Source organism: Nomascus leucogenys, chromosome 8 (assembly GCF_006542625.1).
Source record: "Nomascus leucogenys isolate Asia chromosome 8, Asia_NLE_v1, whole genome shotgun sequence".
Classification (NCBI taxonomy): Eukaryota; Metazoa; Chordata; class Mammalia; order Primates; family Hylobatidae; genus Nomascus; species Nomascus leucogenys.
Window position 1 is genome coordinate 111767591 of NC_044388.1, and position 17040 is coordinate 111784630.

At 52.2% G+C, this 17040-nt stretch overlaps 1 protein-coding gene across 1 annotated transcript in view; it reads right to left on the bottom strand.

Annotated features, from left to right (window-relative positions):
• Window positions 1-1441: 1441 nt before the first annotated feature.
• UBAC1 (UBA domain containing 1) overlaps window positions 1442-17040 on the bottom strand; it is a 28510-nt gene continuing 12911 nt past the window's right edge. The window contains exons 4-10 of the mRNA XM_003279635.4: window positions 16443-16550; window positions 14922-15024; window positions 14548-14656; window positions 13687-13909; window positions 8338-8424; window positions 6406-6544; window positions 1442-1990 (exon numbers count right to left, since the gene is read on the bottom strand). Of these exons, the coding sequence (XP_003279683.1) occupies window positions 1875-1990; window positions 6406-6544; window positions 8338-8424; window positions 13687-13909; window positions 14548-14656; window positions 14922-15024; window positions 16443-16550 (885 nt within the window). The 3' untranslated portion in view covers window positions 1442-1874. The remainder of the gene's footprint in view (window positions 1991-6405; window positions 6545-8337; window positions 8425-13686; window positions 13910-14547; window positions 14657-14921; window positions 15025-16442; window positions 16551-17040) is intronic.

Below are 17040 nucleotides of genomic sequence, written 5' to 3' on the forward strand. Positions count from 1 at the left end.
AGAGGTTCCTCGGAAGGAATTTCCCAACCTCGACTCAAACCCGCTGAGGAGAACGTTCTCTTCCGACTCGCAAGTTTGCCAAAAGAGGATGGCAGGCAAGGGGGGCACTGTGGCTGGCTAGACCCTGCTGGCGTGGGGCGGGCCAAGGGCCTGTGGCCTGGCAGCAGGGTAGGGGACAGGCATCTTTCTCTTTTGAGACACGGTCTCAAAAAAAAGAAGTGAGATTCGCTACTTTTTCTTTTTGAGATGGAGTCTCGCTCTGTCACCCAGGCGGGAGTGCAGTGGCGCGATCTCGGCTCACTGCAAGCTCCGCCTCCCGGGTTCACGCCATTCTCCTGCCTCAGCCTCCCGAGTAGCCGGGACTACAGGCGCCCGCCACCATACCTGGCTAATTTTTTGTATTTTTAGTAGAGACAGGGTTTCACCGTGTTAGCCAGGATGGTCTCGATCTCCTGACCTCGGGATCCACCTGCCTCGGCCTCCCAAAGTGCTGGGATTACAGGTGTGAGCCACTGCGCCCGGCCGAGATTCATTACTTTTGAAAAGCATTTTTAATATTTCTGCCCAAAGAGTTTAAATTAACTTTAGTTTTACATCTAAACCTCAAAAACAATGAAAAGACCTAGATGTGTGGAGAGAAACATTTTCCGAAAACATTCTTACTCAGCTAAAATGCAACTAGAGTTCAGCTAAGGTTCCCACACCAGTGGGCAGGGAAGGGAAGGAGAGGGCCTGGTTCAGAAGAGAAGTTCAAAACAAACAGCTCGGAGCTGACTGCTTCCAACAACAATAATGAGCAGAGTTCACAAAAAACAAAATTCATTTTCTCGGCCGGGCGCGGTGGCTCAAGCCTGTAATCCCAGCACTTTGGGAGGCCGAGGCGGGCAGATCATGAGGTCAAGAGATCGCAACCTTCCTGGCTAACACGGTGAAACCCCGTCTCTACTAAAAATACAAAAAATCAGCCGGGCGTGGTGGCGGGCACCTGTAGACCCAACTACCCAGGAGGCTGAGGCAGGAGAATGGCGTGAACCCCGGAGGCGGAGCCTGCAGTGAGCTGAGATCGTGCCACTGCACTCCAGCCTGGGCGACAGAGCGAGACTCCATCTCGGGAAAAAAAAAAAACAATTCATTTTCTCATTTTAAGACACAGGTCGTGTTTTTTAAAACGAAAAAAAGGAGGAAGAGGCCAAAGGTAGGTGGGGGCTGCCGTGCTTGGGCCCGGGACCTGTGTCCCGGGAATACGGGCTCAGCTCCAGTCCCTTAAACCCAATACAACACGAGGCTCTGCCAACCAAACATGGCCACAAGGCCTCCCACATGCTGTGGTGGCCCCGGCGCCCGGCCCGGGTCAGAGCAGCCAGCACGGAGCTGCGGGGATGCAGACTCTCAGGGACGCACGGGTTTCCTGTGCGGCACCAAGACAAGACCAAGACAGGAAATAGGAAAAGGGACTTTATTAAAGAAAAGTCATCTGTGAGTAACTAGTTAAATTAGCATGCTTGACATTAACACTCTGGGTTGAAACCTACCTCCGTCAAATAATAAGTGGATTCTCCAAGCAAATGTCTACGGGGCAATTCAAGCAGCAACTCGAGAGCCCAGAGGAGCACTGGAGAGGAGGCCATCACTCCACTTCCCAGTGCGACAACCACTTTTTTGTAAACACCTGTCAGATGCTAAAAATACAGCCTTGCACACTACCGTCACCGGAGTTTATAAGCAATAGATCAGAGAGCGGGAGCAGCTGCGGCACCTCTAACAGTCCAGGGCTGAGGCGCTGAAGGTGAGTTTCTAGGTGAGGTCCACTCTGCATGGTCTCAGGCCGCGCCAGGGGGCTGCTGTGGCCTGACAGCCGAGTGGAACGGCGCCACCTACGTGCGATTTAGTGTCTGGAAGATTCTAGAGATCTGCAGCATGACAGGCCCCGTTTCTGGATCATTCATCCACTGGGTGCTGTTCAGCGGGTTCTCCAGCATGTCTTCAAATGCTGCAGGGAAAACAGAGCCAGCCTGAGTGCCCACGCCCCCACTCAGCCCACAGGCACAGGTGTGACTTTCCTCTTCGGCAGCTTCCTAATGAAGAGGGTGAGTCTCCAATACAAAGGCCACACAGAGCTCACTGCTAAGTGTGCACTCTCAGGCTGAAATCCATCCAACTCCATTGGAGGCGCCCATCAAATCAGATCTGATCACAGAGAATCATGCACTCAATTCTGGCAGGTAGGCAGTGTGCCTGTGCGTGCTCATGGCACCCCCACTCTGGGCAGCTGTCTGGCAGCCGCCAGGGCTCAAAAATCATCTTCCCCAACAACTCCACTTCCAATCCCACCCCGAGAAGGTCAGCAGATGCAGAAAGGACACACACAGACACTGTTGCAAAGTTAACAACAAACTGGAAAAGCATAATGCTCAGCCTTCAGAAAATTACTTCTTTAAAAAACCAGCACATTAAAAATGCAACACAGCACTTCTTCAAAATGAAAACTTGGGTTTTAACAGCTTTACAAAACTCTCCCTCAAACAGGTGGCTTTTAGCAAACAGCTCTCCGCTCCACCCACTGTGAAGGAGCACGCGTTCTGCCGGCTGCCAGCCCCTCTGCCAAGATGGATGGCTCCATGCTGACCTGACACACACGGACGCGCTTCAACATAAGTGGCCTCAGGTCTACAGGCTCCAGGGACAGTGCTCACTACAGAGCTCACAGCCATTCACTGCCCAGTAGCCCGTGGCTTGAGCGCAGAGCTCAAAGTGAACCCGACTTGGCTCTGTTCATCATTGGACAACCCCCAGGCCCTAAAACAATCCTCTGGTGTTCTGATTAAAAGTCTCCAAAAAACGCTTTAAAATCTCAGAAAAAGCCGGGCACGGTGGCTCACATCTGTAATCCCAGCACTTTGGGAGGCGGAGGCAGGTGGATCACAAGGTCAGGAGATCGAGACCATCCTGGCTAACACGGTGAAACCCCATCTCTACTAAAAATATAAAAAATTAGCCGGGCATGGTGGGAGGCGCCTATAGTCCCAGCTACTCGGGAGACTGAGGAAAGAGAATAGCGTGAACCCGGGAGGCGGAGCTGGCAGTGAGCCGAGATCATGCCACTGCACTCCAGCCTGGGCAACAAAGCGAGACTCCGTCTCAAAAAATAAAAATAAAAATAAAAATAAAAATCTCAGAAAAAGACCCAGAAAGAACAAACTATAAGGTACGAAACAGCTGTTTCACACACAGGGCAGGGAACTTAATTTCCCATTTCCTCTCAATAAACAGCAAAATAAATTCTGGAAGGATGAAAGAGTTGAACAAAAAGATAAAGAGTTAAATATGAAAAACCACACAGATGATTATTTATCTGAGGAAGGACTTTCCTTTTTGAATTTAATTTTTTTTTTTTTTTGAGACAGCAACTTGCTTTGTTGCCCAGGCTGGAGTGCAGTGGAGTGATCATGGCTCACTGCAGCCTTGAACTCCCAGACTCAATGATCCTCCCACTTCAGTCCCCCGAGTAACAGGGACTACAGGCACGTGTACCATCACGCCTGGCTGATTTTGTTTTTTTGTTTGTTTGCTTTTTTTAGTAGAGAGGAGGTCCTGCTATGTTACCCAGGCTGGTCTTGATCTTGAACTCCTGAGCTCAAGCAATCCTCTTGCCTCAACCTCCCAAAGTGCTACGATTACAGGCATGAGCCACCATGCTCAACCTGAGGAAGGACTGCCTTCTGTATATCCTAACTTCTGTATGTCAGAAAGTGCCACACAAAATTAGAGAGCAAAAAGTTTACAAAACGCAACAAAGGCAGATGTGCCTAACATCCAAGAAGCTATTAAGGAGGCTCTAGAATTAATATTGCAATTGAAAAACAGATGTGCCGGGCGCAATGGCTCTTGCCTATAATCCCAGCACTCTAGAAGGCAGAGGTGGGAGGCTTGCTTGAAGCCAGGAGTTCAAGACTAGCCTGAGCAAAAAAAACGAGACCCCATAACAACAAAAAAATTAGCTGGGCATGGTCGTGTGTGCCTGTAGTCATAACTACCCATGAGGATGACTTGAGCCCAGGAGGTCAAGGCTGCAGTGAGCTGTGATTGCACCACTGCACTCCAGCCTGGGTGACAGAGCAAGACCCTGTCTCCATAAAAAGAAAGAAAACAAATAGATGACATGCATAGACAATATGTAAAAGAAGAAATGCAATGGCCAAAGAAAGGTATTCAACATTGCTAATAACCAAAAGGAATACAAGTTAAAATAATGGAGGTCTTGTCTATGATACGGAGGTGGGCAAGTGTGTGTGCTGGGGGCAGATCTTGCATGGACAGTGGCGCCATCACTGCACTCTAGCCTGGGTGACAGAGAAAGAGCCTATTTCTATTAGGGAAAAAAAGAAAAAGGAAAAAGTTATTGGACAGACCCCAAGGCAGCACACACTAACATCCTAAGGTATACAAACAGCTGGAGAGCTAGGAGGAATATGCTTTCAGTGTGAAATGAGTCACTAAGAATAAAAATAAACTCACAAAAGTCCATTCTCAAGTTTTAGAATTTGGGTACAAAGAAGATCCCTACTTCACACCACACACATACTTCTAGGTAGATTATGGACTTAAATAAGAGAAACTTTTAACATTTTTGGAAAAAAATTTAAAAAAGGAAAACGTGTTTCTGACTTTGGGATAGGAGGGTTTTCTTTTTTCTTTTTTTTTGAGGTGGAGTCTTGCTTTGTTGCCAAGGCTGGAGTGCAGTGGCGCGATCTCAGCTCACTGCAACCTCCGCCCCCCAGGTTTAAGCAATTCTCTGCCTCAGCTCTGGAGTAGCTGGGATTACAGGTACATACCACCACGCCCAACTAATTTTTTGTATTTTTAGTAGAGATAGGGTTTCACCATCCTGGCCAGGCTGGTCTTGAACTCCTGACCTCGTGATCCACCTGCCTCAGCCTCCCAAAGTGCTGGGATTACAGGCGTGAGTCACCACACCCAGCCATAGAGGGTTTTCTTTAAAGGTTCACAACCTAAAATGAAAACAGACACACTGAAGGACACCAAAACATGGGATTCTCCCCATCAGCATGAGGAAATAAGCCAGAAACTGAACAACGGCATCTGCAACACACATAACGGGAAAAGGGTCAGCATCCAGGAGGTGAGGACCTTTCTGAATGAATAAAAAAGCAATCCAAGAGAAAAGCAGGCCAAACACTGAGCGGAAGGTCTCTCACGGCCGAGGTTCTACAGGCGGCCAATATGCTTCTGAAAGAAGGCCAGCCTTCAAGATCAGGGCACGGCCATCACAGCTGCAGAGACACTTCCAGCCTGCTAGGGTGGCAAAGGCCCTCCCAACATCCAGGAACTCAGCTCCTGGGGACCAACAGGTCTGTAATCCCAGCACTTTGGGAGGCTGAGGTGGGTAGATCACGAGGTCAGGAGTTCGAGACCAGCCTGGCCAACATGGTGGAAGCCGTCTCTACTAAAATACGAAAAATTAGCCAGGCATGGTAGTGCACGCCTGTAATCCCAGGTACTCAGGAGGCTGAGGCAGGAGAATTGCTTGAACCTGGGAGGCAGAGGCTGCAGTGAGCCGAGATCGTGCCATTGCACTCCAGCCTGGGTGACAAGGCGAGACTCTGTCTCAAAAAAAAAAAAAAAAAAAGGGACATCAGGAGTGGCACCACATGCAGACAACGAGCGCTGGGTTCCCGGTGCCTTCCATCAACAAAATACTCCACAAGCCCCACAGAGAACGCAGTCAGTCGCAGAGGCCTGCTTAAAACCTGATTCTACTTACACAAAGGCGGCAACAAATGAGATTGTTTGAGGAGACACAAATATGGCAAAACTCTACAGGGAAGCAGAGAGGTAAGCCGAGGCCACAGCGACGGCCACACTGGAGGGAGGGATGAGGTGCGCAGAAGAGGGGCACCCCAGGCCCAGAGCTGAATGGTACATAGGTGGCTATTAGTTTTATTCTTCTTTAAAGTTATAACATCATATACACTTTTGTATGTAGGTATCTCATAATAAAAGTAAACAATTGCCATCAAAGACCCTGACGAATAGTAAGAGCAAAAGCCCAAACCACACCTTGTCCTCCGTGAGTTCCTAAGCTGCTGGCGCAGTCTCCACCCCGCTGGCCCTCGGAACGCCACTGGCACTGGTTTTCTGAAGCCTGTGTCAGAGTCATCATGCAGGAGACAGTCACACCATGATCAGAACCTCAACTGCGGGCCCCACAGTGACGTAGCAGAGCTACACCCACAGGATGCCAACCTGCATGGCAGGACATGCTGCCAGCGCACAGCGATCCTCAGCACTGGATCCTCCGTGTAACCTCTGCAGCATCTACATGTCCTGCAAGGGAACCAGCCAGCCTCCCCGACCCGCGACGTAGCGTAAAGAAGGCGCACATACCTAGCAATGTTTTCGGGTTGGTCAGGCCCAGCTGCACCACCGGGTTATCCAGGATGGCCTGAAAGAGAGGACTGTCGGGGTCGATGCCCTTGTCCAGCTCCTCCGGAGAGGGCTTCCGGTCCCCCAGCAGCCACTCGCACTGCAAAGCCAAGAGCACCAATGCCACCGTTAGCGCCTTCAGTGCCTCCGCAAGACGCCACCAGCAGCAGGCATGACAGCTCCTGCACCTTTCTGTGAGTTCCTGTTGAGCCCCCAAGGCTGATCTCACTGGAAGGGACCCTACCATGAAGACAAACTCAGTCTGGATTCACTGCTGTGCACATCAGACCAGGCCAGAGAAGGAAGAGCTTAGTCTGCTTTTCTCTGCAGACCCTGGCGTTGCAGAGATCACTGACTGCTGCCGCTTGCCGGGTTACCTGGGCCAGCATGGCCCACCCAGGAGTGTTGGGAAGGTAATAACAAATGTACCAAGTGCCCAGCTTGCCTGTGGTCCTGCTATGGGCAGTCAGTAGTGCTGGAGCCATGAGGACACAGGCTCCCCATCTCTGTCTTGGAGGTGTGAGCCACCAACTCCACTGGCATGGGGGATGGTGGGGGGGGGGGGGTGGGCCACCACAGGGCCCTTCCCAGGCACAGCTCCATCAGCCCAGCTGGCACACGGGCATAGGATGGGAATCATTCTTAAGAGTCAGTTTAATCAGAAAAATGGGCTGAGTGTGGTGGCTCATGCATGTAATCCCAGCACTATGGAAGCCAAAGCAGGAGGATCAATTGAAGCCAGGAGTTCAAGATCAGCCTGGGCAACAAAGGCAGCTCTCGTCTCTAAAAAACTAATCTAGCCGGGCATGGTGGTGCATGCCTGTGGTCCCAGCTACTCAGGAGGCTGAGGCAGGAGGATCACTTGGGCCCAGGAGGTCGAGGCTACAGTGAGTGTGATCACACCAGTGCACTCCAGCCTGGGGGACAGAGTGAGACCCTGACTCCAAAAAAATTAAAAAAAAAAAAAAAAAAAAAATTACCCATCCATAAAATATGTACATATAAGGCACCCTTCTAAAAAGACAAAGCCTAGAATTCTGTATTTTTAAATTTTTATACTGTTGGAGCCATCTATCCTATTGTCTCACTTTAAGAGCCACATAGCCGGCTGCATGTCAAAGTAGGCAAACACACGGCCCCCACCATGCACGGGGCACTCATGAGTGAGGCTCCCAGCACTCACCGCAGCCCGACACTCGCTCACCGCAGCCCGACACTCCTCACCAGCCGCCTCACCCAGCCCGACACTCACTCACCACAGCCCGACACTCACTCACCACAGCCCGACACTCACTCACCACAGCCCGACACTCACCCCACAGCCCGACACCCTCACCACCCCGACACTCCCCCCCCCCCCCCCCCCCCCCCACCCCCCCCCCCACCCCCCCCCCCCCCCCCCCCCCCCCCCCCCCCCCCCACCCCCCCCAGCCCGACACTCCTCACCACAGCCCGACACTCACTCACCACAGCCCGACACTCACTCACCACAGCCCGACACTCACTCACCACAGCCCGACACTCACTCACCACAGCCCGACACTCACCACCACACCCGCCCACTCACCACAGCCCGACACTCACTCACCACAGCCCGACACTCACTCACCACAGCCCGACACTCGCTCCCAGCCCGACACTCGCTCCCACAGCCCGACACTCGCTCGCCGCAGCCCGACACTCGCTCGCCGCAGCCCGACACTCCTCACCACAGCCCGACACTCACTCACCGCAGCCCGACACTCACTCCCCAGCCCGACACTCCCCCCCCCCCCCCCCCCCCCCACCCCCCCCTCCCCCCAGCCCGACACTCACTCCCCAGCCCGACACTCACTCCAGCCCGACACTCACTCACCACAGCCCGACACTCACTCACCACAGCCCGACACTCACTGCAGCGTTCTGCTGGTTGTTGTTCACTCTGAGGGCGTCTATCACCTCCTTCTCATCGAACCCCATCTCCATCAGGGAAATGACGGCCTAGAGGACAGCACAGCCGTTAGCTCGCTGGAGGCGGCAGGAGGCCGAGGAACCAGCGCCCTGCGTGCAGAGAGGGGCCCTGCTCCCCGGCGCCCTAGCGGAGGGTGCTCCCAACAGCACTGCAGATGCTGTCCGTCCACGTTCTGTCCTCACAGCTCTAGTGAAACAGATCTTGGTTTTCAGCATCCTAAAGCCGCGGAAGCGCAGGGATGACTGTAGTTAGCAGAGCCAGGGGGGCAGTGCGGCTCCCAGGCTTGTCTTCAGGGAGCCACAGGTTGTGACAGGTAGAAACGCATCACTTATGTGGACACGAGGCAGTCAGGCCAACTTCAGACCCTTTCAGGTTTGTCCCGATGACTGTGTGGATAAGACTGTCTCAGCAGCCACTGCAGGTTTACCCCAGAGGGCCTTGTTACCCAAGAAGCAGTGGCATTAGAGAAAGGCCACGTCAGTAAGTGCAATCTCAATGCAAACAAAAATGCCATTGTAATCTGTGAAAAAAGGTTTTATTCAGATTTTATCCTAGAAAAAAAAATCCTAGGGCCGGGCGCGGTGGCTCACGCCTGTAATCCCCGCACTTTGGGAGGCCGAGGCAGGTGGATCACGAGGTCAGGAGATCGAGACCATCCTGGCTAACACGGTGAAACCCCGTCTCCACGAAAAATACAAAAAATTAGCTGGGCATGGCGGTGGGCACCTGTGGTCCCAGTTACTTGGGAGGCTGAGGCAGGAGAATGGCACGAACCCGGGAGGAGGAGCTTGCAGTGAGCCAAGATTGCGCCACTGCACTCCAGCCTGGGCAACAGAGTGAGACTCTGTCTCAAAAAAAAAAAAAAAATCCTAAAATTAATTTTTTAACTTTTAATATTAAACAAAACTTAAGCTACAACTAAACATAAGCTAATTCGTTTTTGAGGAAGGACGTACATTTTCTGGACACAATTCATGTAAGAAGATAATACATCCTCTACTCTGGAGATTTATAACACAATGTTTAAACGGGTCTAATTTGAAAAAATATAAATAAATAAGATGAAGCCTTCATCAAAATTTCAAGGGCCTCTCCTAATCCCTGAAAGGTCAGATCCCACTCTCTTGAAGCCCCCAGAGTCCTCTCCTTCATTGGCAGTTTTCCGGTCACCATAAGGCGGTCTAGGGGTGCCAGCCCCACACAGCTCCCAGCACCACCCAGGCTGACCTCATGCAGCACTGCACCCCGCGGACCGTGCACGTCCACAGCCAGCCTGGACTGCACTGTCAGATGCTTCCAAGAGAACCTGGCAGAAAAAGACTTCAGCTGGGGTGGAGCTCAGGAAGGATGCTGGCTGGAGCTAAACTGTGTGCATGATCAGGTCAAAAGTCCCAGCCGGGAGCAGTGGCTCATGCTTGTAATCCCAGCACTTTGGGAGGCCGGGGCGGGAGGATCACTTGAGGTCAGGAGTTTAAGACCAGCCTGGCCAACATGGGAAAACCCCGTCTCTACTAAAAACACAAAAAGTAGCTGGGCGTGGTGGCAGGCGCCTGTAATCCCAGCTACTTGGGAGGCTGAGGCAGGAGAATCGCTTGAACCTGGGAAGTGGAGGCTGCAGTGAGCCGAGATCGCACCACTGTACTCCAGCCTGGGCAACACAGCGAGATTCCATCTCAAAAAAGAAAAAAACTCCGTATCTTCTATTTATGGTCCATCACAATTGCCTTCCTGAGCCACATCCTAATCCAGGAGCTCCAACAATGAACTCTGGAAGAACCCACCGTACAATATTTTGATATCAAAGTCATACAGAATAGCCTGGAATCTACTGAATTCAAGGATGGGATGCCCTTCTCACTAGCTTCAATAGGAAGCACTGTCCCTCATTTCTACCTCAGCCCAGGAAATGATGCCCCATTACTCCTGAGGCAACACCTGGCAGCCCCCACCCTCCCTCCCAGCCCATGGGGGCAAAGACTTGCTTGTGGGCAAGCAATGGGAGAGGGGCCTTGCACTCACAGGCTGCAGGACCTTGGGCCCTGCCAGCTCTGCCCCCGGAGAGCAGGCATCCTGTCCACCAGTGAGAAGGCAGGGGCAGCAGGAAATCTGTTTTGGCTCAAGTCAGAGCTCTCCAATCCTTTCTCGGTAACGAAGCTAATATCTCCATCCCTACTGGACGACTGCCTGATCTCATGACTCGTACAGAAACCAAAGGCTAGCAGGACTGAAGGGCTGGCCCCTCAAGCCTTGACCGCCTTGTGATGATTTTCATCAAAGAAGACATTCTACGGAATGTTCTGACACAGAGAGATGACAGGAGGGAACGGCAATGGGGAAGATCGTAGGAAAACGAGCACGTTAAGATTGTTAAGAATGAGCATCTATATTTAACAAAAAGGCTTAGGATGGCAAGAAAGAATATGACTAACAACCTCTAAGAGACTGTGCAGGACCTCAACACAGGAGAGTGCAAAGTCCAACCTCAGTGCACAAGGGACCCAGCTGGAGAGTGACCACTCCGCTCAGACAGGCTTCCAGGATCCGATGTGAACTTGGCTCCCTAGGAGACAAGCACAACGAGACAAACTTCCTGCTAAACCTAGAAATGCTAGATGAAAATAAAACAAAAATGCTTTTAGGTTGGGCACAATGGCTCATGCCTGTAATTCCAGCACTTTGGAAGGCCAAGGCAGGAGGATCACTTGAGGCCAGGAGTTCAAGAACAGCCTGGACAACACAGGGAGATCCTTATCTGTACAAAATTTAAAAAAAATAAAAAATTAGCCCAGGGTGGTGGTGCGTGCCTGTAAGAGCTACTCAGGAGGCTGAAGTAGCATCATTTGAGCCCAGGAGGTCAAGGTTGCAGTGAGTCATGATTGTGCCACCGCACTCCAGCCTGGGTGACAGAGTGAAACTGTCTCAAAAAAAGAGAAACTTTTAAATGCATAGCTAAACTCACAAGAAAGGGATATCCACAAGTGATAAAAACCAAGAAGGAAGAGACAGAAAGCTAGCCCTGTGAGAGGGTGTGCGCAGGGGCTGCCCTGGGAGGGCGGGGTCTGATGTCCACACACAGACAGAACGTGTGCCTTGGGCCCATGGGAGGTAGGGACTGGGAACTGAGACCCTTACTTAAAACCAGGACCCTGAAAAGATGGGAAGATAGACTAGAAAAGCATTTGTCTCAATGTGATCTAACTAAAGAGCTTCTGCACAGCAAAAGAAACTACCCTCAGAGTGAACAGACAACCTACAGAAGGGAACATTTTTGCAATCTATTCACCTGACAAAGGTCTAATATCCAGAATCTACATGGAATAAACAAATTTACAAGGAAAAGACAACCCCATTAAAAAGTGGGCAAAGGACATGATCAGACACTTCTCAAAAGAAGACAGTTGGCCGGGCATGGTGGCTCAAACCTGTAATCCCAGCACTTTGGGAGGCCGAGGCGGGCAGATCGCTTGAGGTCAGGAGTTTGAGACCAGCCTGGCCAACATGGTGAAACCCTGTCTCCACTAAAAATACAAAAATTAGCTGGGCGTGGTGGGCGTGTGCCTGTAGTCCCAGCTACTCAGGAGGCTGAGGCAGGAAGAATCCAGCCTGGGCGACAGAGCAAGGCTCAACATCACTGATCATTAGAGAAATGCAAATCAAAACCACAATGAGATACCATCTCATGCCAATCAGAATGATGATTATTAAAAAGTCAAGAAACAACAGCTGCTGGTGAGGCTGTGGAGAAATAGGAACGCTTTTACATTGTTGGTGGGAATGTAAATTAGTTCAACCACTGTGGAAGACATGTGGTGATTCCTCAAAGACCTAGAAACAGAAATACCATTTGACCCTGCAACTCCATTACTGGGTATATACCCAAAGGAACAGAAATCATTCTATTACAAAGATACGTGCACACATATGTTCACTGCAGCACTACTCACAATAGCAAAGACATAGAATCAACTCAAATGCCCACAGATAAGAAAAGAAACTGGTTAGACTGAATAAAGAAAATGTGGGACATATACACCACGGAATACTATGCAGCCATAAAAAGGAACAAGATCACGTCCTTTGCAGGGTCATGGATGAAGCTGGAAGCCATTGTCCTCGGCAAACTAACACAGGTACAAAAAACCAAGCCCCTCATGTTCTCACTTATAAGTGAGAGCTGAAAAATGAGAACACATGGACACAGGGAGGGGAACATCACACACTGGGGCCCATCGGGGGGTCTGCGGGAGGGAGAGCATCATGAAAAATAGCTCATGCATGCTGGGCTTCATACCTAGGTGATGGGCTGACACGTGCAGCAAACCACCATGGCACATATTTGCCTATGTAACAAACCTGCACATCCTGCATATGTATCCCAGAACTTTACATTACATTAAATTTTAAAAGAAACAAAGAAAAGCATTTGTCTCCACGGAACCCTGTGCAAGGAAGACCTGAGCTGTGAAGCCTAGGGTTACACTGCAGGACATGGCGGGGCAGGGGCCCCACTCATCACCGACAGAAGCAAACTCAGAATCACCCCAGGTGGATGTCTACAGCCCGGCCACATGGAACTCCATGGAAAACACGAGCTCCGCAGGTGAGGCCACAGCACAGTGTCACACACCCCAAGGAAACGATCAGTGCCACATGTGAGACGAGAGCGTGCAGATGGAGCAGATCTGCCATCTGAGCATGTCGGAGACAGACAGAAACCTCCAAGGAGGAAGTAAAACCCGAATCAAAGAACAGGAAAAAGCAGCAAGAACGGGGAGATGAGGCGCGGGCGAGGAAGGTCCACACACACAGGCGCAGGGACCCTTCAGCCCTGCAGACTGTGCCATGGAGGCGGCTGGCAGCCTGAGCAGCCCCTCGCTCACGGACACCCCCCACAGCAAATGACCCTCCCAGTCTCTGGGCAGGGCCCCCACCCTGCAGAGAGGCCGCCGAACAGGGGAGGCTTGTGGATGAGTGGTCAGCAGGAACTGTAAAATATCAAGTTTTTCAAAAGGTGACGAACGTGGCAACACAGAGGAAACTGGGGCGCCTGGACTCAAGCCAGGATAACTTACAGGTGTGCTCAGAAACTCGGGCCACGGTCCCCAGGCCCACCGCCCCCAGGCTCGCCATTTCCCAGGCCCCCCTGTAAACCCCTTCCCCAGCTTCTTTCTCTCCTGGGACAGGAGCCGGCTCAGCCCAACGGCAGCCACACAGCCCCAGCTTCCTTTCCATGGCGCCACCTCAAGGGAAGACACGGCGACTCTGCCTGGGATAGGTCTAGTAACACATACCCGAGCATCAGCCCGAAACTCCCTTTTCCTCCGGATCTTCTTGAAGATTTCCGTTAGCTCATCTCTGGCCTCCTCATCGGTGGTGCTGGCTCCTGCGGCAGCCTCGGAGGCGGCTGCTGTGGCCCCCTCGGCCCCTGGGGGAGCTTGGCCTGGAAGAGGCGTGTCTATGGTCGGGTCTTCTGCGTGTTCAATTAGCCACTCCATGGCCTGAGGCACCGACATGCTGCAAGGCAAGAGACTCTTTCCAACACTCCAGACTAACGGACCAGGGCCTTCGCCTCCTGTCCATTCCCAAGAAGAGCCTCTGCTATGGTAGTGACTTCTCCAGCATCAGCTGGTGACCCTTGTAACAAGCACCTGAATGAACACAGGGGCGACTGAAGCTCTGGTCCTTGCCTCAGACTACCTTGAGACCCTGGGCAGAAACAGAAGCCCATGTCTAAGGAGAGGCAAGCGGACCCAGACGTCTCTGCTGAGGGCTTAGATAGGGAGCACAGGGGGAACTGCCCCCGGCTGCCCCTGGATCTCGGATCATTCATTTTAGATCTGAACACAGAAGCAGGGCAAGTAACTCACATGGGAATCCTGAGAAGACTGTTAGAGGCCGTGTCCCTGCTACGAACGGGATTCACCTTGAGTTCTCACACAACGGCCCAAAGAGAATTTACACAACGACTGTTCTGTCACGTTCACCCCAAAAACACTTTGGAGGCACATATTTAAGGTACCTCTTCAAAACCCCACACGTTAGAAATGATTCAGTCAAAGAGTTTAGGGTAGAAGGACGTCACCCACGGTGGGAGCCCCCCAAGACCAGGCCCCACATGTCTCTGGCAAGGGAAGGAGGTGGCCCCCACGCACTGGTTCAGCTGAAGGGCCTTGGTGGCTCTGTTCTCGGGAAAGCCCATCTCCGTGAGCTGCCGCAGGGCGGCCTCGTCCACACGCTCATCCTCGTCCTCGTCCAGCATTGCTGCAGGGAGACGACAGGGCCATGAGGGCTCCAGCCTCAGGCTCAGGGGCCTTATCTGAGCACAAACATTTGCAGCAATTATCTGTCTGAGCTCTGCCTGCCCGCCCTCAGGTGTATCAACAGGAGTTGCCAGTGAGGCAGGCCCCAGGCCCTCATCAGCGCTTCCATAAAGCACTGAGGTTCCGGTCAGTGCGTGGAGCTGCAGACGCTCCCCAAGGCCGGCAGTGAACTGCGCCTGGAATGCAGCATCGGGGTTGACTCATACCATTCGCCTTCTTAAACAATTCCACCGCATCTGGGTTCAGCGCTAACAGCTTCTGCGCCACCTCGATGAGAGACACCAGTATCTTCCGGAGTTCTGTCTGGAACTGTGGTGAAAAAAAAGGAGATCAATTCTCTAAATGTCCAGCAAACCTACTTGGATCTATGACTTGCTCCCCTGTCCTAGAACTCTGATTCTGAGAGTCGAGATGACACTGCTTTCCTGCAAGACAGCAGGAGCAGCTGAGGGCAAGGCAGGGGAGTGGCAGGGCCAAGGGCCTCCCTGCAGGTGGGAGTGAAGCCAGTGGAAAGGGACAGGAATGCCTGGTGATGGTCGCTCAGTGCTGGCCTGATACTTAGCCTGTGCCCAGTGAGGAAACCATCGGCCCAGCTGGCACAGGTGCGGGGCAAGCTGAAGACCCTCTCTGGCTTCACTGAAGAAAACAGAATCATCTGAGGCTCCACGCCCACGAGTCTGCCAGCCCCCAGTGGAGGCATGGCTGCCACACAGCATCTGCAGCAGCCATCACTGTCCTCCCCAGGCAGGAGGAGCCGTGGGATGGACCGGAGATGCCCTCCAGAACACCTCCTGGCTACAGGGCCTAGAGGTCAGGCGTCAGCTGTCCCTACTCTCACACAAGTGTGAGCCTTGGTGTAGACACCACACTAGACAAATACCTCTGAGCTGGACACACACAGGATGGGAGACACACATGCTGGCTGCTGGGGAAAAGCCACCATGCCCTGGTCAGCACAGAATTCTCTGGAAGAGACCCCAAGAGGTTCATTCCTAAAATGAAACAGGGCTTATGGCAGTGCCCTTAGGTCGGACTGGCATCGGATGAAGTTGGAAGCCAGCCGTCCTCCCACCCTGGCACAGCACGTGCCTCCCCTGCCTGCTGTGGCATCCACGTGAGCACTGCAAACACTTTTCTTTTTTAACTCAGAATGTTCTGACCCAAAATAACTCACGGGTTTTTGTTTTTTTTTTTCTTGAGACGGAGTTTCGCTCTTGCTGCCCAGGCTAGAGTACAATGATGCGATCTCGGCTCACTGCAACCTCCGCCTCCCGGGTTCAAGTGATTCTCCTGTCTCAGCCTCCTGAATAGCTGGGATTACAGGTGCCTGCCACTACGCCCAGCTGATTTTTAGTATTTTTAATAGAGACGGAGTTTCATCATGTTGGCCAGGCTGGTCTCGAACTTCTGACCTCAGATGATCCACCCGCTTCGGGTTCAGAATTCTATCTAAACGGTTTTGCCAAACTCAGGGCCGGACTGACGTTTTCCCAGGGATATCTATCTTTTCAGTCCTGCCTTCAGATGGCTTTCCAACTCTTACTTGGAAATAATTTTTGATTTACAGAAAAAATGCAAAATAGTGCAGTCCTATAGACCCACCCACCGGCTTCCCCACACACTCCCAGAGAATCTCCTCTTGCTGCCCCGCCCCACAGGAACCCCCCGACGGCAATCCCCTACACGGGGACCCCACGCGCCCGCCGCCGCTCTGGGCTAACACTCACGTCTCTCATGTTGGTCTGGACCGCGGCCCGGTCCATGTTGTAGGAGGGCAGGTTGGCGGTGGCCCGGACTATGGCCTCTTTATCTGGAGCTTTCTGGTCTTGTTTTTTCTACACAGAAAAGTAATCAGAAAGTCCGAGATGAACGTAAGAGCAGCAAAAAGATGATGAAAACTGAATCAGCAGAGCTCTGCCCAGGAAAGACTCCATCTCCTTTAGGAGCCAGAGGTGTAAACTCCTTGATGAGCTGGGGGAGCCTGGAGAATTCTGTGCAAGGCCCAGGGACAGCAGACATGTCCTCAGCCTCTGCTCCGCCGTAAATAAGAGTGAAGCAGTAGGTGAGGGGCAGAGCAAGAGCAAGGGTCACAGAATGACAACCACACGGGGGCTGTGGCAGGGCTGGGGCAAGGGAGGTGACTCCAGAAGAACCACCCAGGCTGCAGCTGAGCCCTGAGGCCAAAACCACGAACTCATCTCTGCTCCTTCTGGGAAGCTCCTGACGGGCAGTTATGGCAGTAGAAACTCATGAGAACAAAAGTGATGGGAGAGAGACAGAACCGGAAGAGTGACAGCACATTCTCAGAAGACGGCAGAGGACGAG